Source organism: Nomascus leucogenys, chromosome 13 (genome assembly GCF_006542625.1).
Source record: "Nomascus leucogenys isolate Asia chromosome 13, Asia_NLE_v1, whole genome shotgun sequence".
NCBI classification, from domain to species: domain Eukaryota; kingdom Metazoa; phylum Chordata; class Mammalia; order Primates; family Hylobatidae; genus Nomascus; species Nomascus leucogenys.
This window is the reverse complement of record NC_044393.1, coordinates 45,151,285-45,178,866: the sequence shown is the minus strand read 5'-3', so window position 1 is coordinate 45,178,866 and position 27,582 is coordinate 45,151,285. Positions and strand designations below refer to the sequence as shown.

The 27,582-nt window shown below is 43.7% G+C and overlaps 1 protein-coding gene across 3 annotated transcripts in view; it reads left to right on the top strand.

Moving 5' to 3' along the window:
* The window catches only part of RIN2 (Ras and Rab interactor 2), a 115,614-nt gene extending 89,951 nt beyond the window's left edge, over positions 1-25,663 (top strand). For all 3 annotated transcript variants that reach the window (XM_030825804.1, XM_030825806.1, XM_030825805.1), the window contains 4 exons: positions 13,264-13,569; positions 15,385-15,516; positions 19,899-20,062; positions 23,832-25,663. In XM_030825804.1, coding sequence (XP_030681664.1) covers positions 13,264-13,569; positions 15,385-15,516; positions 19,899-20,062; positions 23,832-24,155 — 926 coding nt within the window. In that variant the 3' untranslated portion in view covers positions 24,156-25,663. The remainder of the gene's footprint in view (positions 1-13,263; positions 13,570-15,384; positions 15,517-19,898; positions 20,063-23,831) is intronic.
* Positions 25,664-27,582: the final 1,919 nt, after the last annotated feature.

Sequence of the window (27,582 nt, the reverse complement as noted above, 5' to 3'; positions counted from 1 at the left end):
CGGTTCAGAAGCTAAACCCCAATTTTTTCTTTCTGATTGGGTCCATTTGTTGAAAGTAGTAAACAGTGTGTGATAGAGGGCTCTTTCTCTTTCTCTGTCTCTCTCTCTCCTCTCTTTTTTCTCATTTAAGTGATTTTCAGCAGCTCTTTGATTTTCTCACAAAGGAATCAAAGCCTTGTTTGTTTTCTTGTGGTTTGACTGAGGCCAGGCCTGGTTGATCAGGGCGTGGTTAAAGCTGGGGTGTTGCTGGAGTGAGTGGCTAAAGGAATGTGCCCTTGTGAGGTGCCTTCTAATTGAAAAAGGCGTCAAGGAGACAGCAGAATATCCACACAGGCTGCCTTTTTCCCCATCCCACCAGAGACCCACTCTCAAGGGAGACCATATCTGACTCAGTATTAACAGAAACCCAACCTGCAGGAGAAGCTTCCTCTTAGGGGCTGGGGTCAGAGGGGGTTGCAGCCAGGCAGGCGCTGATGTCAGGCCTGAGCTATGTGGCCAGCGGCGCCAACCAGCCCACAGTCCTGGCCTTGCCTCCCTGCTGATGCTGTAAGCACCAACCCAAGTTAGTCCCGGAAAGCTCTTCAGCCAGCTCCTTTTGTAGTTAAATTCGGATGTGGTACTTGCTCTTAGAACTCAAGGACTCACTCATTTTCTCCAAAAAACATGCTGAAAATTATGTATTTCACTACTCTAGAAGGATGCAGCTTTTAATTTAAAATGATTTATGGAGCTTCGAGTATGAGCCCGGCAGCCTGTCCAAGCTATTCCAGTGGGTCCTCACCTCACCCCTGTGAACAGACATCGGCATCCCTTAAGGATTGGAGGAAGGCAAGGAGGGTTGTGCCAGGCCATGCCATTTGTCTGACAGCCACACTCTCTAGTAAACTAGCAGGTGCGGTATTTGAACTTCCATTGGATCAGAAGCCCACGTTTGCTGAGCTCACTGTTCTGCTGCTGCTGCTTGTGTTTCTATTTTCTCATCAGTAGTTCAGGGGAATTGTAACTGCAGGGCCAACCCTGTGTTGAGGCAGCTCAGACTAAAGCTCTCTGTTGAGTTATGGGTATGGCCGCCACAAGCATTGCCATGCTTTTTCTGTGGGTTTGTTTGGTTTGGTTTTTTTAAACTTTTGCACTAAAAGCAGTCAGTTCCTCCTGTTTCTTCACCAGTGAAACATCATTCTGTTTTGAAAGTATAATGACAGTGCTAGGCTTTTGAAATAAAGAAGGTGAGTGGGAGCAGAGGTCAACCTGAGAAACTCATCACAAGTCCAGGTGGAAGGAAAGATGTGACCCTAACTATTAGAAAGCCAGTCTCCATAGAGGTGCACTTTATTAGATTAGGCCTCTGACCAGAACATGGACTTAGCCAGCCCACTTGTCTATGTGGGCTTAAAAACTTGTCTATGTCTGCTTTAAAAAAAAAAAAAATCTAGTTCTATCCTCGTTTCCTATAGCTTCTGCAGAAGATAGCTCTGAACTAGAAGACAGAATTCTAATTTAAAGCCTAGATTTATGGAACAACTTGAAGTCAAGAAGGTAGCAGGAGATATTACACTGGTTTAATCCATGTATGTTAGAGCAGTCATTCTTAGGTGAAAATGACCCTATGAATGCAAGCACGTGTATCCCTTTAGTATATGGAGATAATACTCATCTGTCTTCTTCAGAGGGTGGTTCTTCAGTTACATAGAGAAAAGCTAATGAGAAAAACAAATAGTTCTCAGTCACTTTCCTTTTGCCCATGTGCTGGTGTCACTATCCCTTCTAGCACTTTCTAGACAAGTGCAAATGATAAACAGTGAATCAGTCTCAAAACTGAAAAACTGCCCCTGTAAATGATAATGTCCTCTCATAGAGAATTTGCATTCTATTTAGACTACCCTTTGGAGCACTTCCAACCAAAAGCCCTGCTATGCAGAGGTTCCTGAATACATGTTCATTGCCTGGCACCAGCTTGGCTCTCCTGGTTGGAGAATGAAGCCAATGCGGTAAGACACGGGCTTGTTCCCGTGTGTGCCAGCTCTCTATTCATTCCAGGCCACATACTGGGCTTCCCTCCCAGAGAGCCATCACCTACTCTCGCCCTTCCAGAGTGGTACATGGAAGAACAGACAAATGCTTTAATAAGAAGTGTGCAGTTTGGGGGCCCTACTTAAAGTATTGGGATCAACCGCTTCACCGACAGTATGCTGCGCTCATTACTGATGACCTTATGCTATAGGATGTAGATGGGGTGAAATCACTTCCTCACTGGTGGGTGTTCACATCCCACTGCTCTTGCTTTAGTCTTTTTCAACCCATGGGGGATATCCAACCAAAGTTTCTGGTAGAGAAACCTTCATTTTGCAGAACTTGTTGCAATGGTGTGGTTAGTGTTTTCATTTTAATAAAATGATGTTTATTTCTGACTTGATGTCAGTCTTGGGAAATCCCTCTGTTTTCAAGGCTTGTTTCAAGGAAAACAAAATTTGTCCAAATCCAAAAATGTTAGTAATCTTAAATTTTCTATTTCATTCAGATACTCTCCACAGACTATCAGCAGTGATACAAAAGAGCCAACTATTCATATTCCTAAAAGTCAGTAGTAGAAAGCGAGACGGTACTGTGCTTATTTAAGTGCTACGAACCAAAATATATGTTTTCTCCAAAGAGCAATTTAACGATTTGAAGAAAAAGTATCCTTAAAATCAATTTCCACATATTTCAAAGATCACTTTGATTTATGTATCTGAGTGTTTTTTGTTTTTTAATAGAGAAATGATACAGAAAGTGTGGTTAGACATCGGAGAGTACGGCGCACATAGAAAAGGGGATTGAAATGATTCCTGGGGAGTTAAACAATCACAACTACTCTGGTTCAGATCTGGCTTTTTTTTGTTTTTGATTTTTTTCAAATGCGTGTTTAAGCTGGCTCTAGCTTCAATATCTAGTGTGACTTGGTTTTAATTTTTCAGGTCACAGTTTGGTTCAAGCCCCTGCGTTATCTGGGTTATTTTTTAAGATAAAGAGCTATTCTGGGGCCAGGCGCGGTGGCTCACGCCTATAATCCCAACACTTAGGGAGGCCGAAGCGGGTGGATCACCTGAGGTCAGGAGTTTGAGACCAGCCTGGCCAATACGGTGAAACCCAGTCTCTACTAAAAATACAAAAAAATTAGCCGGGCGTGGTGGTGGATGCCTGTAATCCCAGCTACTTGGGAGGCTGAGGCAGGAGAATCACTTGAACCCGGGAGGCGGAGGTTGCAATAAGCCGAGATCATGCCATTGCACTCCAGCCTGGGCAACAAGAGTGAAACTTCATCTCAGAAAAAAAAAAAAAAAAAAAAAAAGCTCTTCTGAGAGGTGTAGCCAGGGAGGCACGTTAGTGCCAAACAGAGATTAAAACCTTGAATCTTCTGACTTCTGATCTAGTACATGTGACCCTATCGCCTGAAGGAACAAATGTCCTTGTAGAGTTAAAAAGAGGCAGAGAAAAAGAAGAAAGATTGTGGTATGCAAAAGGATACCTATATTATTTCCAAAAATTAATTTAAATAGAAGACCACGACAAGAAGCACCTGTTTTTCCCCCGTGGGACATCCTTTGTTGAATAATTTTTACTTTAGGGCATCAAAATGGGGTCAGTTATGTTACATCAACCAAAACAAAAAACCCCTGGAGTTGTGACTCTCTGACCCTGAGCCCCTCACTCCATGACAGCCCGAACAAGGGGGCTGTTAGCTCAGTAATTTGGAAAGACCTTGCTCACAAAGTGGGTGGTGGATGGCATCACAAAATAAGTCACACGAAGATGTCTGCTCCAGAGTATTTTCTGACCATATTCCTAGAGTCTTTCTACCTCCCAGGCAGGAAACCTCACCAGGTAAAAGAGGAATTCATGTAGGAATTGAGGAATGTCACCCAAAGGACACCTAAAATGCTGCGTGAATTGTGTGGCAGTATCAGGCTCTTTAGGGCACAACTATGTTTTCCCACCCCTCCACTCCAACCAAAAGGAGGGTTCCCACTGGCTGCCTCTGTGAGGCCAGCACCGCATAGATGCAGCCCTCCCTGGTCCTCAGGTCCTACCCACAGCCTTGTCTCACTAGCTCAGTCTCGCAGCAGGGAACAAGTGGTGTAGACACAGCCCCCACTCTCTTCTTACAGACACGGTATCCACTTTGGAGCTTCTCAGTTATTGTCCAGGCCCAGGGGAAGTCACAGCCACCTCCTCTATAGAGTCAAAGCATACGAATTAAATGCATCCCTGTTTTTAAAAGAGCCAAGTGAGAGCACTGGTAATCACTCCTCGTGGGCGGCCCTGTGTGGTTTACAAAGCACTTTGATGTATAGAATCTCTTTTAATCCTCCGAATGCCTTGGGAGGCTCCATTTATTGCCCTCACTTCTACAGATGAAGAAACCAAAAGCGTAGCAAGGTCAAGCCAAGATGCAAGCGCGACTGACACGGTCCCTTGGCAGGCCTTGTCTATACTTCTGGTGGCAGGGAATGACCGCTGCCTTCCAGTTGGTTTTATGTGGCAGGAAGCTGACTTCAGAGGTGAAGGCACATCACACCAGAGGGTACTGCTGTCTGCATGACTCATCACTGAAATTGTTCTCCCAATCCCCTGGCCAAGGCCATGTATGCCAGGTTTCTGCCCTGTGAAATTAAAGATGCCCTTCTTTCCATACTCTGTTCTTTGGAAGCAAGTCACTTAGCACTGCCCACACTCAAGGGATGGAGTGGAATTAAGCTCCACCTCCCAGAGGCGGGAGGATCTACATAAATTATTTGGAATTCTTCCATAAGGGAGATTGGTCTCTTCTTCCCTGCTTTCATTTTTCCTGGCCTTTTACTAAAAGACACTGAAATCAGGGTGATGGATTCCCTACATCAAATATCACACAGATGTAGCCCATACTTTTGTAGACTAGCTTTCCTGGTAGCCCACCAAAATGAGCAGAAACTGAAGCGGATCAAAACGCCAGTGCTTGTTATCCTTATTTCGGCCCCTCTCCTTGCTGGGCTAATGGGATTTTCCTTAAAATCATACAGCGTCCTTTAGTATTTATTATTTATGAGCCAAAGTGTACATGGCCAACAATACTTAAAAACAACCCAGGTTACAGGACATCCCTGCAGAGTGACAGGGTGCCCCACACCTGCCTGCCCCACGCCTGGGTGGTGATTTCATCACTAGAGTTACACGCCTGTATTCTGCAGGGTAAAGAGAAGAAACATAATTCCATGTCTTCTCCCAAAGGAAGAATTTTCTGTTAAACTTTACACTTTTGGAGTGTGTGCTGCATGAGGGCCTCATGCTGGGGACTTCAGGTGACACTAGGGACTGCAGAAACCCCAGTGTGGTTTTCCGAGGGCTTCCCCTCAAAGAGAGAAGACTAATTGACTCTATGCCAGGGCGGAGACAACAAAGAAACCAGCGTGCTTACGAGGCGTCAGATGCATACATTTGCTCCTGGTGGAGACGCCACCCAGTCCTCCCAGCAACCACCCGGGGAAGCTGTGAGTGGCCCTATTTTACAGATGAGGAAGCTGAGGCGGGAAAGGTCATCTTTGACAGTCAGAAACCAGAAAGCTACCCATTCAGACGTGGCATCTGACCTGAGTGCCTCTGCAACCCCAGGTGGCCTGCCGTTTTTTGCGTAGTTTGTAATAGAGGATTAGCAAAATGCTGTCATGGCGGCCCTGGTGTCATATTTTCAAGATCCTGCCTTCCACCCTCCTCAGCCACCAGCTCTGCTCACATAAGATAGAGAAGTTTCTTGGCTGAAAGTCAGGGGCAAGTGGTGGCTCAGAGGAAGGGCTCAGGCTGGTTTGAAGCCCTGACTCTGCTGTTGCTGACTTGTGGGTGCTTGGTCATATTTCTTAATATCTCTGTGCCTCAGTTGCCTCAAATGTAACACGGTGTTGTGGATGCCATTGTGCTCTGCCCACTGAGACTTGCTTACCAGTCTGACGTCCAGCTTCCAGCACCTGTGACATTTTGCATGAGGCTTTCACCAGAGCTCTGGCCCAGGGTGGGCTGGAAAGCCTGGGGAATTGATGACCATCCACCTCCAGGAGCAGCCTCAACCAGGGACTGAAGGCAGCATGTGTATCCGTAGCCCAGCTGCCTCTCCTCCAGGGGCAGCAACTCTAAGGCATGTTCAACGACACCTCTTGGAGTTCCCCAGCAGTGTTGAGATCCACCTGCCAGTGGTGATAACTGGCTTAATAAAGCAAACTATATCGGCTGCCTTCTCTCCCCAGTCAGTGCTTCCTGGGATCACTTCCCAAATTTAACCACTCACACTCAAATCCTTGTCTCGGGATTGGCTTCTGAGAGAATCCAAACTAAGACAAATAGGGATTATGCACCCATTTTAGTCAAAGAATTGTTTAAATATCTGTAAAGTGCTTAGTAGACATACTGAGCTTTCACTCAATGTTAGTTCTGATCCTTAATCCAGCAATACAGCCAAAGGAGAATATGTTAGCACATAAAAAAAGAAAGCATCGAGTCATTTTGCCCTTTTTGTACCAAGGGAGGTCTACGTGCCATCTCCTGACTTGTCGGAAATAGAAGTTACCTGGTTTGCATTTCTTCTCCACCATCTGGGAAAGTCACCTGACTTCCAAGCCTCATGGCCATCTGTAAAATGAATGACAGAGTGACAGTAGTTCCAGCGTCGTAGGGCTGAAGTGAGGGTCAATGAGGTAATACATATAATGTTAGAATAGGAAGTGCTCAAATAAATGCCCAATAAATGTTAGCAATTATAAATGTTTACATTTTCACAATTTGACTTCCCTACAAAAAAAAAAGGCCCATGTTTTGTTATCAAACATTAGCTTCTATTTCTACTACTTTACCTTTTTAAAAAAAAATCAGAATGCTCGAACTAGAATAAGCTAAGAGGTCATATGATCTAAACTCGTGGATTTTTAAATTTTAAATGTGTTTATGTATTTAGGAGGTACGCATGCAGGATTCTAACATGCATATGTTGTGTAGTGATGAAGTCTGGGCTTGTGGTATACCCATCACCTGAATAATGAACATTGTAACCCAATAGGTAATTTTTCAACCCTCACCTCCCTCCCACCCTAACCTCATGTTGTATCTTTGTCAAGTAACTTTAGGTTGTAACCTGTACATTTTTATTATTATTATTATACTTTAAGTTCTAGGGCACATGTGCGCAACGTGTGGGTTTTTTACATATGTATACATGTGCCGTGTTGGTTTGCTGCACCCATTAACTCGTCATTTACATTAGGTATATCTCCTAATGCTGTCCCTCCCCGCTCCCCCCACCCAACGACAGGCCCCGATGAAGCTGGAAAGCATCATTCTGAGCAAACTATCGCGAGGACAGAAAACCAAACACTGCATGTTCTCACTCACAGATGGGAATTGAACAATGAGAACACTTGCACACAGAGTGGGGGACATCACACACCTGTACATTTTTAATACAATCATGTGTTGTTTAACTACAGGGATACATCTGAGAAGTGCACTGTTAGAGAATTTTGTTGTTGTGGGAACATCATAGAGTACTTACACAAAGCTGGATGGCATAGCCTACTACATATCTAGGCTATATGATATACCATATAGCAGTATATCCTACTGCTTCTAGGCTACAAACCTGGACAGCATGTGACTATACTGAATAGTGTAGGCAACTGTAACACAATGCTAAGTATCTATATATCTAAACATAGGAAAGGAACAGTAAAAATATGGTATCAGAATCTTATGGGGCCAGGAGCGGTGGCTCATACCTGTAATCCCAGCTCTTTGGGAGGCTGAGGTGGGTGGATCACCTGAGGTCAGGAGTTCAAGACCAGCCTGCCCAACGTGGTGAAACCCCATCTCTACTGAAAATACAAGTTAGCCAGGTGTGGTGGTGCATGCCTGTAATCCCAGCTACTCAGGATGCTGAGGCAGGAGAATCGCTTAAACCTGGGAGATGGAGGGTGCAGTGAGCCAAAATTGTGCCACTGCACTCCAGCCTGGGTGACAGAGTGAGACTCTGTCTCAGAAAAATAAATAAATAAAAAATAAATAAGAATCTTATGTGACCACCCTGGCATATGTGGTTCATCTTTGACCAAAACACGTCATTATGAAGCATGTGATTATATTATGTGGTTTAGACTCTGGGTGTGGTTAGATTCCCTGGAGAATATTGATTTTTACTTTGTGTTGTTTTAACAATCACCAACTCAGTTAGGTTCAGACTGCTGGCTCTGTCTTGCCTTCCGTGGACAATGATTCTGGTGGCCGTCCAGACAGTGGCAGTGAGAGGGAAAGGGACTTGGCCTCCCCACGGCTCCCAGGGCTCTTTCTAACACAAGCAATTTCTCCAGTCTTCAGCCTTGCCTCTCAGAGTCTCACTGCCTTCTGGCCAGCAGTGGAAACGCAGAAAGTGTACAAACAAAGCCACTGCATTCCTGGTCTTGTGATGTTTCCTTGTCTATCTCCAGCCTCTGGAATCCATGCAATAGGTGGTCAGCATAAAGGAAAGGGTTAAGGTTTCTGTCTCTCTTCCTTAATGGAGGAGTGAATCAATTCTTGGAGAAGTAATAAGAGTGAATCACTTCTTGTCTAGAAGCCAACACATTGAATACTTCCTATAAATTATTACGGTAAGTGACATCTAGTCAAGGAAAAGCCAGCAATTGCTATGGCCTCTACCACTTTTTTCTTACGGATTATTTTGGGGCCAGTTGATATAATCTTGATAAATATTTTCAGAAAACTTGTTTCCAGTTTTGATCATTTAGAAACATTTAATTTCTAAAATTCAATATGTTGTGGTTCAAATGATTTTTTACTGTTTGCTCGTTACTAGAAAAATAGAAAAGAAATGAGTGAGGCTGGGCATGGTGTCTTACGCCTATAATCCCAGTGCTTTGGGAGGCTGAGGTGGGAGGATCCCTTGAGACCAGGAGCTCGAGACCAACCTGGGCAACATAGTGAGACCCCCACCATCTCAACAACAGCAACAACAAAAAGAACCTTAATGAGCTTTAAAAGCATATACTCACCTTATTCATCTGTAAAGGTTTCGGGTGTTTGTTTTGCACGCGTGCTTGTGGGCGAATACAGTTGACATTACTCCAAGAACTCAGGAAACATTTTGTGGGTTCAAGCCCTGGCTCCCCCTCTTGATAGCTGCATGACAAAGATGTCCTTGGGTTTCAGTTTCCTCATCTGTGAAATGAAAACATAGCAGTCCTCCCTGGATGGAGTTTGTTTGAGGATTTGAAGATCCAGTGCAGGTAAAGTGGCTAGAATAGTGTCATCGTTCTGAGAGTTTAAAAGATTTTGTTTTGTTGTCCAGGAATTAACAATTAATGCAAAAAGAGATCATAGAAAAAAACGGAGAGTAGTAATTTATGAGAAATGTGACCAATTTGTTCTTTCCTCTTTTGTCTGAGGTGGTTCACGTTATGAAAGATCGTCTGTTCCTGGGGTTCCTCAAATCCTTTTTTCTTCTCGCTTTATGAGCAGAACCTTGCTTTTCCTACTGGAGAGAGCCAGCTGGGTCATGGGTCCCTCTTTTCATTTAGGCTCTTGTCCCCTACTCTTTATGTTTATTAAGGATTTGGGGCGGGTGGGGAGGAGAAGTGGGGTAAACCTCTGAAAAAAAAATGCAGGGACCAGTTTCTTTATTTTTAAATTATGGTCTTTAAAGAAAAATGTCCTAAAATCTACCACTAGCAATTACTTTTTCGTTTTATTTTCAGAAAATGGGCTACTCCCTTGGCAATTGGTCCTAGGTTTCAACGCTCCTAAGAGATTTCCACAGCCCCTTTTATACCTAAGGGTGGAATTCCCTTCGAAGGCCAGCACCCCTCCCTGGCAGCAAGGATGAGTTGCACAAGGGAGCCTGTCCAACTTGCTAGTAACCACTTTTCTGATGTCATCATTCCCCAGGAGCAGCTGGGAGCCTTTTGAGGATGATTTGTATTAACACTCTGGCCCAGAGGTGACTGGGCTCACTCTGATGATAACAGTTGCCTGTGGGGTTCAAGGTGAAAATCTCATCCAGGTCTTTAGTTGTTTTCTGTTTCTCTGATTCATATACATTTATCGAGGTTTAACTTACATCCATAAATTGTGTAAATCTTAAGTGCTTGGCTCAACAGAATTTTACACACATGCACACCCATGTAGACACAACCCAGATCCAGACACAGAACATCTCCAATCCCTGGTGTCCTGTCCCAGCCCAGATCCTCCCCAAGGGGGATTGCCATCGTGACTTCTGTCCCACAGGTTAGTTTTGCCTGCTTTTGAACTTCATATAAACGAAATGCTGTAGGAGATACTCTTGTGTCTGGGTTCTTTCACACAGCATTGTGTCCATGAGATGCATCCGTGTTGTTCGGGAGCAGTAATGTGAGCTTTTGCATTGAATAAATACATTCCATTGTCTGAATTTCATTGTAGTATTCCATTGAATGAATATATCCAATGTATTCATTTCTGTCCAAATGGGCCTTTGGGTTATTTCCAACTTGGGGCTATTATAAATAACATTACTATGGACATTCATGTACATTTCTAATTAATGATTGACATGGCCTTTGTCCTCCTGTAGTGACCCTATTTTAACCAAGTAGTGGTCGCTTATAACCATGAATGTAGCTTTCAGAATGTTTGGATGAGAGGAATAAACTGGTGAGTATTTATAAAGTGACTTGAACTTTACAATTAAAAGATTATTTACTTTGAAAAGCTGTATAAATGGTTATTTAAAATAGTTGTGTGGCTTCTATCAAGCCATTAGTCATCTCTGAGCCTCAGTTTCCCCATCTGTTAAATGGACATAATATGAGTATTGTGCAAAAATAATAGAATTATTGCAAGGATTAGATGATAGTGAAGTAAAGCACTTAGATGGAGCCTGGCCCATCTGAGCACTCAGTATTAATTGCTGTTATTAATTTTTATCATAATGATGATCTAAGGTAAAGTCAAAGATGCTATAAAGTTGCACGAACTTATTAACACAAAGCAACCAATGTAAACCAAGTAATTTGTTTTAATGCCAGATGTGAATAAGTTGTTCTGCTTTTTTCCTACTTTATGACCTCCTTCACATCAACCTTGATTTCTATAGTTATATAAACCTCCGTATTTAAACAAAGAGATCTCCTGGATAAGATGGAGAAGGAGGAAAAAAAACAACTTGGGCTGGGGAATCTGATGATTGTGGGGTCAGCATTAACTTTTGGCCTCAGTTTTAACCTTGGGGGATTGTTTTCATTGTTTGTACCTCTGGGTTAGATTTCTCTTTGTCCCTGGCCTTCTAATAATAGGTAATCATTTGAATTCAGTATGATCTGATCCAGTGTCAGGAATTCCAAAGGCCAGAATTCCAAATTCCAACTATTTCTTTTGCTTTTTCTTTTTTCTTTCGAGACAGAGTCTCATTCTGTCACTCAGGCTGGAGTGCAGTGGCAGGATCTCGGCTCACTGCAAGCTTTGCCTCCAGGGTTCAAGAGATTCTCATGCCTCAGCCTCCAGAGTAGTTGGGATTACAGGTGTGCGCCACCACGCCAAGCTAATTTTTTGTATTTTTGGTAGAGATGAGGTTTCGCTATGTTTGCTAGGCTGGTCTTGAATCCCTGGCCTCAAGTGACCTGCCCACCCCAGCCTCCCGAAGTGCTGGTACTACAGTCATGAGCCGCCATGCCCGGCCTAACTTAACTATTTCTAATCTTATATGTAAGTGGATCCATTGGCTTCCCAAATGGAATCAAATTAAGGTGTCATCATTTTATGTGTAGATGCTGCAGCAGAACCCAGGGGGCTTAGATGAGAATATGCAAACATGTGAGATCAAAAAGCTGCTATTGACAAAGCAGAGGAGTTATCATTATATAAATAGCCTTCAGCCCGCATCTCTGGATTTATGGTACTGGTCATTTTAGTATTAGCCAAGAAAGGTACTCCACTGGGCAACCATTCAATGAAGGAGGGAAGAATAATGCCTCCCACACCCAGAGGTGTTTCCTAACTCGGAACAGAAACACATTTCACACATTTTTAACTTAATTTTGAAATCATTTCAGATTTCCAGGAAAGTTGCAAAAATACCATAAAGAAATATCTACCCTTCACTCAGATTCCCAAATGCTAGCACTTTGCCCCATCTGCCTCATTCTTCTTTCTGTCTGTACACACACACACAGATACATGCACATACACATACACACACACAAATACGTGCACACACAGAGTCTCTCATTTTTTCTGAACCATTTAAGTTGCAGACATTATATCCCTTTACCCCTAAATACTTCAATGCATATTTCCTAAAAACAAGGCTATTCTGTTTAATAACTACAGTATAATTATCAGACCTAGAAAATTAACACTGATGCCTTGTTAGCACTATTACCTTATCTGCAGGCTGTATTCAATGCCCCACTAATGTCCTTTATAGCAAATGAAGAATTTTTTAGTCCAGAATCTGATCCAAGATCACATATTATATTTAGGTGGATCTATTTCCTCAGAAAATATTCTTTTTTTTTTTTTTGAGATGGAGTATCACTCTGTCATCCAGGTTAGAGTGCAGTGGCACAATCTTGGCTCACTGCAACCTCCGCCTCTTGGGTTCAAACAATCCTCCTGCCTCAGCCTCCCCAGTAGCTAGGACTATAGGCATACACCACCATACCCAGCTAATTTTTTTGTATTTTTAGTAGAGATGGGGTTTCACCATGTTGATCAGGCTGGTCTCCAACTCTTGACCTCAAATGATCTGCCTGCCTTAGCCCCCCAAAGTGCTGGGATTACAGATGTGAGCCACTGTGCCTGGCCCTCCTCAGAAAATATTCTTAGAGATGTTGAACCCTCGTTATTAGAAAATCCTTCCTTTAAGATAACATCTTTGCTCTCCTGTTAATTGGATGACCAGTTGAAGGACTAGGTCAAAAGAATGTCTTCTAGCATATTTGCCTGTACTTACAGGGATAGGGCATGAAAGTAATTAAAACAAATATATTTCATTGTATTGATTATATGCAAGTTAGACATCATTGGGGAAGATTAGGTCTTCCTGGCTTTTCAGAAAAAATGTTAACATGTGAGTTATGGTGCTGCTTGGTGTTGTCTGTTGGTTGGATGTTAAGGTGTACAACTTGTGTGCCTGCAACCAATGCATAGAGTTGCAGATATCCACTGTAAGAAAGCAGATGTTGCATTTCTTCTTTCTTCAGACAATGGTCATAGTAGCTACACTTTCTTTGGCAGATGTGGTGCTGGAAAAAGCCATGCACAAGTGCATCTTGAAGCCCCTCAAGGGGCACGTGGAGGCCATGCTGAAGGACTTTCACATGGCCGACGGCTCATGGAAGCAACTCAAGGAGAACCTGCAGCTTGTGCGGCAGAGGAATCCGCAGGAGCTGGGGGTCTTCGCCCCGACCCCTGATTTTGTGGATGTGGAGAAAATCAAAGTCAAGTTCATGACCATGCAGAAGATGTATTCGCCAGAAAAGAAGGTCATGCTGCTGCTGCGGGTCTGCAAACTCATTTACACGGTCATGGAGAACAACTCAGGTGAGGCCGCCGGAAGCCCAGGCTCCGTGCCGCTTCCCTCCCGGGCCAGGGACAGGCCTCTCTCCTGTCAGGCTTTCTGATTCCCAATTTCTCCTCCCTTTGGTCTCTTGATTTCACCAAGTGGCTTACAAAACTACAAGTGATTCTCTGATATCTGGCACATTAGTCACATGCAACGGATTAAAATGTAAGCAGATGAGGGCAACAAGATTTTTGTACCAGGCCAATTAAATTAAAGATTTAGTTCAGAGTATGGTTATGATTCAGTCTCTGGAGTCTGAGTTCAAATCTTCCTTCCGAGAAGAAAATTAACTGAGGGACTTCAGCCCCCTTAATCAACCTTGCACGCTGTAGTTTTCTGCGTCTTTAGCCAGATGTCACCCTTTCTTTCATAAGGTGGAGATTAGCTGAGACAGCTCACACATAGATCCAAGTGCAATGGAAATATCAGTGATTATCATGACAACATTTTGGCCAATGAGGGTTTGTGTCAATGACCTATAGTATGTGAAAGAAACTCTGAGCATTCAGTCATAATGAGGCCTCATTAGAGCCGTTTCATTGGCTAGCCCTTCTTTGCTACAAGCTGAAGCAATATAATTGAAATGCACCGAAGAGTTACAATCTTGGAAAGCCAGCCCTCGGATTTAGCCTTGTTGCTTCCTGTAGATGCAGGGGTAACCATGAGTCATGGATAGTGATGGAGCCCTGCATTGTCCCAGGTCTTCAGTAAGCTTATTGTAATTCCGAGGACGATTACGAACTTTTCTTCTGAGGGAAATTGCTTAGTGGAGAAGCGCAGAGAGAAAATACAGACTCTATTAACCACCGCTTGAGTAGACAGGAGTGTGTGTGCACTTTGGGAATTGTTGAGTGAAGATGTTAAAATATGAGCTCCTGGGCCTGGTAATGATAGCATGTGAACATCACCTCACAAGTCTGCAAGCATATTTCACATATAGGAAACATACTTTCTATAGTTCACAGTCATTTCTAAAAATTCCCCAAATAATATCTGAATGTCTGAATTTCCCAAATAATTCAGAAGGATTATGCTCTTCTGAAGACAGTTGCTCAACACACACACTAAAGACATTAATATAGACAGGATAATTCTTGTTTTGGGGGCTGCCCCGCTTCCTGTAGGAAGTTTAGCAGCATCCCAGATGCCATCTGCATCCCCACCCTCCAGTTATGTCAGTGAAAAATGTCTTCAGACAGTGCCAAATGTCCCCTGGAGGACAAAATCATCTCCAGTTGAGAACCACTGATGTAAAGAAAACATTTTTTGCCATATATTTCTGTTAATCAATGTGTATATTCAACATGTACCGAATTGGCACATTTAAAGAAATTAACTGTGTTCTCACATTAAATACAGAGCAAAGTTGCTTGTTCCTGGTTTGAGGTTGGCTTTGTCATTATGTTTGTAAATAATGTGCACGGCAAGAAAGAGGAAGTAAGACACAAAGAATTAGCATAAGTAAATATTTTATAAGTATTTTATAATATTGTTTGCTGAAAGTTAAAATATTTTAATGAGTATTCTGTTCTATCACATAATTTTATACAAATTACAAAATCTGCAATGTGTTCATTGGTTCATAGACATTCATTCTGAAACTGTAAGGGCTGGTCTCTAATATGAGCAGCTGGGAGGGTCATAGGCTACATAGGATTCCAGAAACACCCACCTTTGTTTATAAATAGCAGTTTCCCCAGAGTGCCTCCTTGCTGTCTGATAAAAGCAGCCAGTAGGATGTGAAAGAAAGAAAAGTTGGTAAAAATATCCCATCTCATTCTTCCTACTCTCAGGGAGGATGTACGGCGCTGATGACTTCTTGCCAGTCCTGACCTATGTCATAGCCCAGTGTGACATGCTTGAATTGGACACTGAAATCGAGTACATGATGGAGCTCCTAGACCCATCGCTGTTACATGGAGAAGGTAACTGCTTTTGAGAAAAGTTGAAGGAACTGGGTGCTATTTTTTTCATTTTTTTATAATTGAGATGAAATTCATGTCACATAACATTAATCATTTTACAGTGAATAATTCAGTGGCATTTAGTATATTCATAGTGTCATGCATTCTCCACCTTTATTTAGCGTCAAACTATTTTCCTCACCCTAAAATAAAATTCTGCACCCATTAAGCAGTTACTTGGGTGCCTTTTTGACATCTTAAGTGTTAACTGAATTTTTTATTAATTTAAAAGAGTGTACTAACCTTTTTCTGATTGCAAAAGTAATACACACTCAAGGTAGAAAATTTGGAAAAGTCAGGAAAAACACAAAGAAAAAATATAACCCCATCTTAACTATACTTCACTAAGATTGCTTAATGGCAGTAAAAAAAATACGTTCAGTAGAATAAATGCCATTTTTTTTTTGGAAGAAATGGTTCCTTTGACACCAAGAGGAAATTATAAACTTTTGTCGAGGATATTTCCATTGCCAGAAAAATAACCTGCTCTTATATTAGTGAAATGGATAAAAGCTTGGCTTTGTTTTTATTTTTTAAAATTTCGTTTTCAAGGTGAAAACAGTATTAATTTTTTTCCAGTTTTTTTTTTAAGTATCTTTTCATTTTTATAGTAAAAATACAGGGGTGTGGAATCTGTGCAGTTTGCTCTCAATTTACCTTGGCATTCGGGTTCCTTCTTCTTGTGTCTGCCTAACCCCAACATGTCTTAGCAGAAATTCCTTCTCCTTACACATAGCTTAGGTATTTTACATGGAAATGATTAGGATTTTTGGCACAGTAGTGCACAGCCTTGAAAAGCAGAAATAACTGGGACTCTATGTGAGCTTATCTTTTCAAAGGAGAACAAATCAGGGCCTGTGCACTGTGAATCCTCTTAATCCATTTTTATATATCCAGATAAAAGCCCAGACAAGCCCTGGCGGGGATTGTTACGGTTTTTTTTTTTTTTTTTCCGGTGAGTTTCTATCTGGGCTTGAGTAGAAAGGTCCGTCTCTGACAGGATTCCCTAAGGAATGAGTCATCCCAGCATTTTCCCTGGAGAGAATGAAATGCATTTTTGCCACCCCCAGAATGTGCCCCCTTAGTCTCCTCAGTCCTGTAATGTGAATTCACCAGGCCTTACTTTTCCTGTCGGAGGGACCGCCCTCCTTGGAGCCTGATTATGCCCTTCCCACGTGACCATGGGTAGTGCTGACTCAGTATGGCGGAATGAATATCTTTCCTCCTGTCCCCCACCCCAGGCAGGTATGAATGGGCCTCTTTCATGCTTTCACCCTTTAGCCTCTTCTGTCCCCTCATTAATATTCCTAACCATGGAACCAGACACTCCCCGATGAGCCTCCGAGGCCCTCCCTGGATCTTTTCTTGCCTGCTCTGCCCTGGGATTAGAAAGGACAAGGCCAAACATGTGGTTTTGCCCAGGGACCAAGAGAAGCATGTTAGTCTACATAGCATGCTTTCCTTCCTTCCACTGTAATGTTTGTTATTAATACAGTTTGGGGTTTGGTTATTCTTTTTCGAGCTTCAGTCATGTTTAATTCTAGTAATAAGTATGTAGAGCTCTTAGGGCTTTGGGGAAAAAGACATGCCCGTTTCACTTAGAAAGTCGATTCTGTTGCTGACAATGTGCACTCAGGACAAACATTGCTTATATCATGTGGCCCAAGGATAGAGACACCTACTTCCTGCCCCTTTCCTACACTGGCCCAGGGCAAGGCCCTGTGTTGATGACTAATGGACAGGTGGCTGTCATCTCCTCCACGAATCCCACAAGAAAGACAAGGGCACAGCTAGTGAGGATACAAAGCTGCTGGTGAGCTCGCACTTAAACAGAGCCTGCTTCCACTTAACCGTGTCTGGGGCTTCTTGGCTGCCTTCCTTGGGAAGCAGGCGGCCCAGTTGGGTTGGCTGTGATCACAGACCAGGCCTGCACTGCATCGAACTGAAGCTATGCAGCCTGGGAGGAAGAGGCTACTGAGCAGCGGCAAAAATACAGATTGGACTTTTCTGTGCCTGCCCGAAGTCCTCTTTGGTTTGCGGGGTAGCAGCCACGTCTGTTTTCTGCTGTTTAAGCAGGTATTCTCATTTACCAAAAGGCATCATAGAATCCCTTAGAAGTGCACAGCTCTTGTGGTAGGGTTATAGTTTTGCTGAAATTTAAAACCTTCTCTAACTGCATCCACATGTTTCAACGTGTGGTCAATTTTGTGCTTCCAGCATTTGAGTTTTCTCCTTAGTGTCCTGAACAGATGAGAGCTAGGGAGTCTAAAATTTGAAGTCCAAAGGAGCCCCCTTCCACCCCCACAAAGATTGTACCAGTTCTCCGAGTCCTTGTTCAAATCCTGACCCTCCATACAGCCTTTCCTGAATATTTAACATTCATATTGATTTCTCCTGAAATTCTCCATGTAGCATCTGTATTCTGGATTACTGAGTTTCACACACAGTCACATGCTGATTTGTTTGTGGGGCAAATATTTGGTAAAGATCAACAATTCAAAACTCTTAACTAGGGTGATTATACTGTAGGTGGCAAGGTCTGGAAAACCCTTCAGATCACTCTATACACAAAAAGCTTGGCATGTGATCTGGAAAGTGCACGGCTCAGGGTGACCCAGATTATGCTGCAGGAAAAAATAACCTCAAGTCTTCATCTGCAACCTGAAAACAAGAAGGGTGTTTTTCTTTCTCGTGTTCACGTCCAGCACGAGTTTGCAGGGCGTGCAGCTCCTGATCCCCATGGAGGGGACAGTTGCCATCTTGCATATTGCCACTTATTGACCGGAGAGAGGCTTCTGCAGGGTCTCACATGAACAAAGCTAAATACTTTGGCCCTAAAGGTGACACTTCTGCACAAAACTCATTTCGCCCAACTAACTTCTGGTCCCTGCAGGAATAAATTGCCAGTGTCCGTTTTTAAAAAACAAACAAACAAACAAACAAACAAACAAAAAACACATTTGTAAACTTCTGGAGAGTGGGGACTCAGATTCTATTTCTTACAAACCTACTTTCTCCTCTGTAGCTGGGGCTCATAGTAGAGATTCAATGAGTATTTTGACAAAGAATGTCTCTAAATCTAAAATGTTCTGTGCCCAATTAGGGAATTTTTAATAAACATTTAGGGCGACCCCTAGTGGCTCTTCAGCGCAGAGACCATAAGTTCCTCCCCAGGCACCTAATTATATGTTAGGACAAAAACTATGAAGGAATACATACACATCTTACAGTGTCATCAGTCCTTTTTACACTCCTCAAGAACATAAGAGATCATTCCTAAATGCACCATCACAGGAACATCATTTTCCTGTAAATTATTTTATCCTAAATGCCAGATATTATGTTAGTCCCAAAGGAAGGGGTAAGAAAGGGAATCAAGGGAGAGAAATTATTTTTGAAGTACCCACATTTTTGCAAACAATTCTTTCAAAGTGTATAGTTTACTTAAAATTTAGAAAATATTCATTTCGTTTTTTACTTTTTGCTTTTTTTTAAACCAAATTCTTGTTTATCAGAGATAGAAAATATCAATTTCTAAAAGAAAAAGCCAAGAGCAAGTGTTGCCACGAGTCTGGACTGATGGAGGGGATACTGGCCTTGGATCATCTCACAAGCCTGACTTTCCCCCCACCTCCCCATCAGGCCTTAATACCCCAACTACTCCTGGCAAACATTTTTCATAATTGCACTTTAATAATGTTGGCCGGGCATGGTGGCTCATGTCTGTAATCCCAGCACTTTGAGAGGCCGAGACGGGTGGAGCAGTTGAGGCCAAGGTTCGAGACCAGCCTGGCCAATACGGTGAAACCCCATCTCTACAAAACATACAAAAATTAGCCAGGCTTGGTGGTGCATGCCTTTAATCCGAGCCACTCAGGAGGCTGAGGTGGGAGGGTCGCTTGAACCTGGGAGGCGGAGGTTGCAGTGAGCTGAGATTGTGCCACTGCACTCCAGCCTAGGTGACAAAGCAAGATTCCGTCTCAAAAACAAACAAAACAAACAAACAAACAAAAAAACACTTTAGAGGCTTGGTCAGTCTCAGGCACTAGAATGGAAATCCCATCACTGAAAAACAGGAACCTTGTCAGCCGGGCTTGTCTGTGCTCCCCTGGCCCCTCCCAGGCCTGGGTCGCTCCAGAAATCTCTGTGGGATGGCTGTGTGAAGGGATGGATGGAGGAGTGAGTGCCATGCTCTTGGGTGTGTGCTTCTGTGATCCCACAAGGAAATGCATGTTTAAGAAATACTAAAAATACAAAACATGCCTTCTAACGCTGGCATCCCCTGTTATCACCCGTGAGCGGAGGTTGGCACTGGGAGGACCTATTCTTTCTGCTCTTTTCAGGAGGCTATTACTTGACAAGCGCATATGGAGCACTTTCTCTGATAAAGAATTTCCAAGAAGAACAAGCAGCGCGACTGCTCAGCTCAGAAACCAGAGACACCCTGAGGCAGTGGCACAAACGGAGAACCACCAACCGGACCATCCCCTCTGTGGACGACTTCCAGGTGTGCAGCTGGCCACCCCTTTGCTTCCTTCATCCTCCAGGAATGCGGAGCTGGCTCACCTAGCACATCCCAGTTCAGAGGTCCCCACTATGTTGAATTATTTGGCAGGAAAGGGATATCTCAAACCACCCTCTGGCCTTGTTACGCTGCTCTGTTTTCTTTACATTTATATACGCATGGGATACTTGGCCCGAGTTTTGCTGTCTTTAAGAAAACCAAGTTGAATTAAGGCAGAATCTCTGCCCAATCAAGCAGACAGTAAGTCAAAAAGGAGGAGGAAGCACTTGGCACAGACGTTGGAGATTTTGTTTCATCAGGAAACAGCCGCTGTGTTACGCGATGCAATTGGCCTAGTTTCTCCTTGGGAAGAGGGAGAGGAACAGCGATGTCTCCTTCCCTTTTCTCTCGCCCACTCTCCAAAACAGAAGACCCCAGAATCTCAGCAGCAACAGCTATGGCAGCCGTCCACGGCGCAGAGTGACCAGGCGAGCATCTGAGCGAGTCCTGCTCAGGTTCCCTGGCCAGGGCTTTTCCTGACTGTGAGCTGCTGCTTGGGAATGTGGGACTCCCAATGCATTTGTTTCTTAGAATGGAGAGGTGGGTTAGGGCTATAGAAATCTTTACCCAAGGCCAGGCATCAGCGCTCACGCCTGTAATCCCAGCACTTTGGGAGGCCAAGGTGGGCAGATCACCTGAGGTCAGGAGTTCGAGACCAGCCTGGCCAACACGGTGAAACCCTGTCTCTGCTAAAAATACAAAAATTAGCTGGATGTAGTGGCGGGCACCTGTAATCCCAGCTACTTGGGAGGCTGAGGCAGGAGAATCGTTTGAACCCAGGAGATGGAGGTTGCAGTGAGCCGAGATCATGCCACTGCACTCCAGCCTGGGCAACAGAGTGAGACTTAGTCTCAAAAAAGAAACAAAGAAATCCTTACCCAACACAACAATTCCTGATTTGCTCATTGTCTATAAAATAATGAGTGAGTTGGCAAATGTCTGCAAATAATATTTTGAAGGTTTTAAATTAAATGATAAAACCTGCCTGTGCTTTGTTTCTATATTCCCCATGATGAGTTTCCAAGCAGGGATCTGGAAAGCAGGACAGATTTGTCTACACATCCAGATTCACCTGCTTTTTTTTTTTTTTTTAAGACGGAGTCTCGCTCTGTCACCCAGGCTGGAGTGCAGTGGTGACACGATCTCTGCTCACTGCAACCTCCACCTCCCAGGTTCAAATGATTCTCCTGCCTCAGCTTCCAGAGTAGCTGGGACTACAGGTGCTCACCACCACACCTGGCTAATTTGTTTTGTATTTTTAGTAGAGACGGGATTTCACCATGGTGGCCAGGCTGGACTCAAACTCCTGGCCTCAACTGATCCACCCACCTCAGCTTCCCAAAGTGCTGGGATTACAGGCATGAGCCACTGCACCTGGCCATTTTTTTTTTTTTTTATAAGAGCTCTGAAAATAGAGGGTCAGATGAGGTGGCTCACGCCTGTAATCCCAGCACCTTAGAGGCTGAGGCAGGAAGATCGCTTGAGGCCAGGAGTTGGAGACCAGCCTTGGCAACAAAGTGAGACTCCGTCTCGACAAAACAACAACAACAACAAATTTTCAAGTTAGCCAGGCGTAGTGGTGCACACCTGTAGTCCCAGCTACTCAGGAGGCTAAAGTGGGAGGATCTGTTGAGCCCAGGAGTTTGAGGCTACAGTGAGCCATGATCACACCACTGCACTCCAGCCTGGGCAGCAGAATGAGACCCTGACTCAAAACCAAACAAAAAAAAAGGCAAACCCATCTTTGAAAGCCGAGATCAGCTCATTCTCCAAGACTGCAGTATTCTCAGAAATTTCATCTCAAGCACATAAACCTAAAGAGTGAGAATACATGCCTGCACTCTCCCCACCCTGTTTCACTAAGAAGGTCCCCGTGCCACTCAGTGCATGCAGACCCCTGGGGTGCCATCAGATAGCCATCCAGGGAGGGGCTGCCTAAGGCAGAACAGAGGAAGTGAGAAAAGTTCATTTTTCCTTTCCCCACCTGCCAACACACCCTCCACCTCTTCACCTGGAGACCCCCAGACACCGTGGAGCTGCCTTCTTCTGCAGCCGCCCCCTCCTGCCCTCACTGACCCTGCTCACCTTGGGGGTGCATGCCTTCTCAGAGTGTAACCAAAGAAGGAGATGCCCAGCACTGAGCTCAGGGGTCAGAGCAAAACCTCAGACCCAAAGCTCCATCTGAAACCCCTAAATCAGAGGTCACAGGCACAGAGGTCTTCTCACATGGGAAGAGGTAGTACGTCTTGGTGGTAAAGGTGGTGGGGCTGCCTCTGCCACGTCCTAGCTGTGTGGCTTTAGGCAAGTTACTTAGCGTCTTTGTGCCTCAGTTTCTGCACTAGTCAAACGGGGATCATGTAGACCCTGTCTCTTAAAAAAAAAAGGTTCAAAGAGTGTCAGTGTCAATCTGGGCACCTCCCACTAGCTCATCTCTCCTGTAAAGTCACTGGGCTAGCAAAAGTCCCCACTGGAAGCAGATAGGAAGCATATCTTACATGTGCAGAGCTCACTGTCCTTCCCAAGAGCTTTCCCTTCTGTTATCCCAGGAAACCCTTGTGGTGACCATGCAGGCACCTGGGCAGAGAGCCCTCCTTCCCTTCACTGCTGAGCAAGGTTGCCAGATTTAGAAGAATAAAATCTATTTGTTTTCTGGATGAAACTCAAATTTAACTGGGTGTTCTAGATTTCATCTGATAACTCCACTTTTAAGGAAACAGAAGCAAAGTTATCTGGGGTCACAAAATCTAGGAGAGCCTGATCCAAGTTTAAGATTCTTTATGCCTGGTCTGGGCTTTGTATCTTGTAAGACCACAGGTTTACATGTTTCATGATAGCATGTACCTGGCATGATTGCAGCGCCTGAGCCTGCAAACGTCTTTGTTTAATTCCCTGCAGCACCACCTTGCATGTAATCAGCACCATCTGCAAAGTATTTGGCAAAATCAACATTCTTCTCCTTCTGACTTTTTCCACATTGTGCCCAGAGCCACTAGGAGCCTTGTATTAGATTGAACTACATGAAATCACCATTTGGGGGAGATAAAAAAATAGTCAAATGTCAGCGCATTTTGTGTGTGTGTGTGTGTGATTCAACCTAAATTATTGCCCTTGCTTAGGCTTTATTTAAAAAGTGTGTCAAAAGTGAACACAAGCCAGGTACAGTGGCATGCACCTGTAGACCTAGCTACTCAGGAGGCTGAGGCAGAAGGATCACTTGAGCCCAGCAGTATGAGTCCAGCCTGGAGATTATAGTGAGATCTCATGTCTTAAAATGAAAAGAAAAAAACAAGTGAGCACAGTACGTGCTGTTGTGTCTAGATATTTTAAATCTCTTCCTGCTGACTTCCTTCATATTCTTGTGCTATTTGGTTTATTTTTCAAGCTGGGAATAAACCCAGCATTGGATGTGGTTCACACTCTTAAGCAAGGGTTTCTTAACCAGACCTTATGAGGGAAACGGCAAGATCAGAACCAGGGCTGCATGGACTTCCTGCTTCGTACAGTTGCAATGAATCATGTAGTCATCCTCGCCACTGTCCAAAGTCAGGTCAGCCTCTTTCCTTGCCATTCGAAGCCTTGTGGCCTGACATCGGACATTATGACAGGACAGGGCCTGGAAGCGGCTTACAGTTACCCCCTCCCCTGGTCCCCCATCATGCTCACTATCTAGTTTTCTCTTCTGACTGTCTCAACATTCCTCTTCCACCTGCAGAATTACCTCCGAGTTGCATTTCAGGAGGTCAACAGTGGTTGCACAGGAAAGACCCTCCTTGTGAGACCTTACATTACCACTGAGGATGTGTGTCAGATCTGCGCTGAGAAGTTCAAGGTGGGGGACCCTGAGGAGTACAGCCTCTTTCTCTTCGTTGATGAGACGTGGCAGCAGCTGGCAGAGGACACTTACCCTCAAAAAATCAAGGCGGAGCTGCACAGCCGACCACAGCCCCACATCTTCCACTTTGTCTACAAACGCATCAAGAACGATCCTTACGGCGTCATTTTCCAGAACGGGGAAGAAGACCTCACCACCTCCTAGAAGACAGGCAGGACTTCCCAGTGGTGCATCCAAAGGGGAGCTGGAAGCCTTGCCTTCCCGCTTCTACATGCTTGAGCTTGAAAAGCAGTCACCTCCTCGGGGACCCCTCAGTTTAGTGACTAAGCCATCCACAGGCCAACTCGGCCAAGGGCAACTTTAGCCACGCAAGGTAGCTGAGGTTCGTGAAACAGCAGGATTCTCTTTTAGCAATGGAGAATTGCATTTGATGGTTCCACTGTCCTGAGATTGTTCACTACCTACCCCCAGTCAGGTTCTAGGTTGGCTTACAGGTATGTATATGTGCAGAAGAAACACTTAAGATACAAGTTCTTTTGAATTCAACAGCAGATGTTTGCGATGCAGTGCGTCAGGTGATTCTCACTCCTGTGGATGGCTTCATCCCTTCCTTCCTTCCTTCCTTTTTCCTTTTTTTTTTTTTTACAAAGAGACTTCATGTTTTTATATATTTCATAGAAATTTTTATAGCAGTTGCAGGTAAACTGTCAGGATTGGTTTTTAAAATATTTTTGTAACTTTAAAATATTCTATAATTATGCATGTGATTTTAACATTTAATATTCAAAAATAAATCTCTTGCTGGATTTGAGAGTATTGCATTTTTAAAGTCTCTTCTGTAACTGGATGTTTTGGCAACTTTGTGGGGAGAGACTGCTGGATTTCTTAAAGCAACGTATTCCTGACACTGGCCATAGAATGCCTTTGGAAATCGGATGTACTGTTCTCTTGTTCACGTTTAGTGGTGTTTTGCTGTTTTGTTTTTTAAACAAATGATGCTGAGAAAAAGGAGAGAAATGAATGTAGAGAGAGGTAGAGAGAGAAATACGGACTCTAACAAAGGACCGAGGAGTGCAGTCTGCTGGTTCAGGCTCTTCAAAAGATGTAGAAAAAGAGATAGAAGGAACCACCTATGCTTAAAATACTGTAAATATGCAATGAGGTTTGGCAAAACCTATTCCATGTGTGATTTGCTTGTAGAAACAATTTTGAAAGCCCCTTGAGGAAAATAAAAATCAAGAAGAACACTTTTCTCCCTTTTCCATAGAAATTAAAACTTAACAGCATCAAATTATTGGGACCAGAAACCAAGTGATATATAATGTGGCTTTTGTTGAGTTAAATAAGATGCTGTATAATGGAGAAGAATTTGCAAATGCACAAAAAAATCAATCTACCTTATCAGAACCTGCAGTGAAATTAAACTTATGTTAAATAAAACCAGTTTGCAGGTGCACAAACTATGAGGGTCTTGTATCCATGTAACACAGGTAGTTACAAAAACATGTTATTGTACTGTGTAAAGATGCATAGTCATCTAATTTGGTTGGCTTTATACCTTGTACCTTTTTTAGCCTTGGCTTTTGTTGAACTAGAACCCTCAGCACATACTGTGTTGTACTTTTGTAAATGATTTTTTAAATGGAATTTTGCACATAATACATTGTAATACTGTATGATAATCATGTGTGAAAATAATTTTTGAAATATCCTTTGGCTGTTTTTTTTTCTTTAGAGTAAGAATATATTCATGCACCACACAGTGTCATGGACAGATGATGTATCGTGGGGGTGAGCAGAAAAGCTCACATTTCTCAGAAGCTCCTCCTGATATGGGGCAAAAGTTAAGGAGAAGAAGGAAAAGATCATCCTCCCACTCGAAAGTGTTTTCATTGTTATCTAGTACTGTACTTGGCTCAGTGGGACTTGGAGCAAATCACAGGTAATTTGAACACGGAGTTAGCTGGGGCCCTGCAGACAGCCCCACCCTGTCCTCACATAACCTCTGCAACGCCCTAGCTGACAGTTCAGTGCTGTTGCAAAATTGACAGCGCAGAGGCTTGGCCTCCTCGCTGCCATACTCCCCATGCTTGGAACGGTGCCTGGCATATATTCATAGTAAGTGCTCAATAAATCCTTGCTGGCTGAAGGAAGGAAAACATGAGTTTAGAAGGGTTTCTAACTCATCAGTGGGAGAGATCCGTAAAGATCAGAATGAGAACTGAATGGGCTGCCTGCTTTTGATATTTACAACGAACCAAAAGATGACAGCTCGATCCATATGGTTGTCCTCCCCACTCTTCAAACTAAAGATCATCATGCTTTGTTGATTTAAAGCGGGTCACAGCCTCTGGATGCGAGGCAGCCTTGCAGCCTTCCGCGGGATGAGAGCGGGCTCAGAAGAGGAAAAGGTAGCGTGGGCAGAAAGCAGCATCACAAGACAGTGCCTGGTTTTGTCATTGGGCAATGTTTCCCCATTAAAATTACAACACAACATGTGCCTCCACTTTTTCCCCCACGCAGGCATTTCTCACTTCTCAAATTGCCAGGAAACAGACTTGGGTGAAGGTTGGAGGGAATAAGAGGAGAGTAAAAATATACATGCTGGGTGGAGGAAGAGGAGAATGCATTTCCAAATTTAAAAATACATTATAGCTGAGGTGGGAGGATCGCTTGAGCCCAGGAGTTGGAGGGTGCAGGGAGCTATGATCGTGCCACTGCATTGCAGCCTGGACGACAGAGCAACCCTGTCTTCCCCCCACAAAAAAAGTAAAAATAAAAACATGTTATAAAAGTTGAATGCCGGCCAAAGGAAGGGATTTTTTTTTTTTTTTTTTTATGTTGCATGCGCTGCCAAATACTTTCACTCTAGCACCACCCCCACACCCCCGGGACACAGAATAGAAATAGAAACTGTTGAAGCAGTTCATATTATGTGGAAGTTACAACTTCAGATCTATAAGAAAATACAATGGACAGGAAACCCAGCTATGAATGCTTCCATTCACAAATGCGGTTCCGTCCTCATTGGGCAGCTGTTACCTTCATCTTCTTTAAGAGACTTGAAATGAGGGAGCACTCCAATCTTTAACGCCTGCTCATGCCTGGTCACACCTAGTCACTCCTGGTCTCTTACCAGCAGTCTGAGAGAAACAGAAACAGCACAAGAAGGACTCAGAAGGGCACAGTGTGTGTGGAACACAGGCATTTTAATCATCTGGCAGTATCTCATAGTAAAATTCTAAGTGTCCTCATTTTTTCGGCCCATTTTCATGCCAGTGAATTTGAGACCAAAAGTACTTTTTGTCATTTGGTTAACTCTAATTCAGTTGGAAATATGGAAAAGAAATCACCTAACATTGCAAAATCCTAAATAGGTGATAAGGAAAGGAAGGAAAGAAGGCAGAGAGGGGCCAGGCGCGGTGGCTCATGCCTGTAATCCCAGTACTTTGGGAGGCCAAGGCGAGTGAATCACTCGAGATCAGGAGTTCAAGACTAGCCTGGCCAACATGTGAAACCCTGTCTCTACTAAAAATGCAAAAATTAGCCGGGCATGGTGGCAGGCACCTGTAATCCCAGCTACTCGGGAAGCTGAGGCAGGAGAATCCCTTGAACCCAGGAGGTGGAGGTT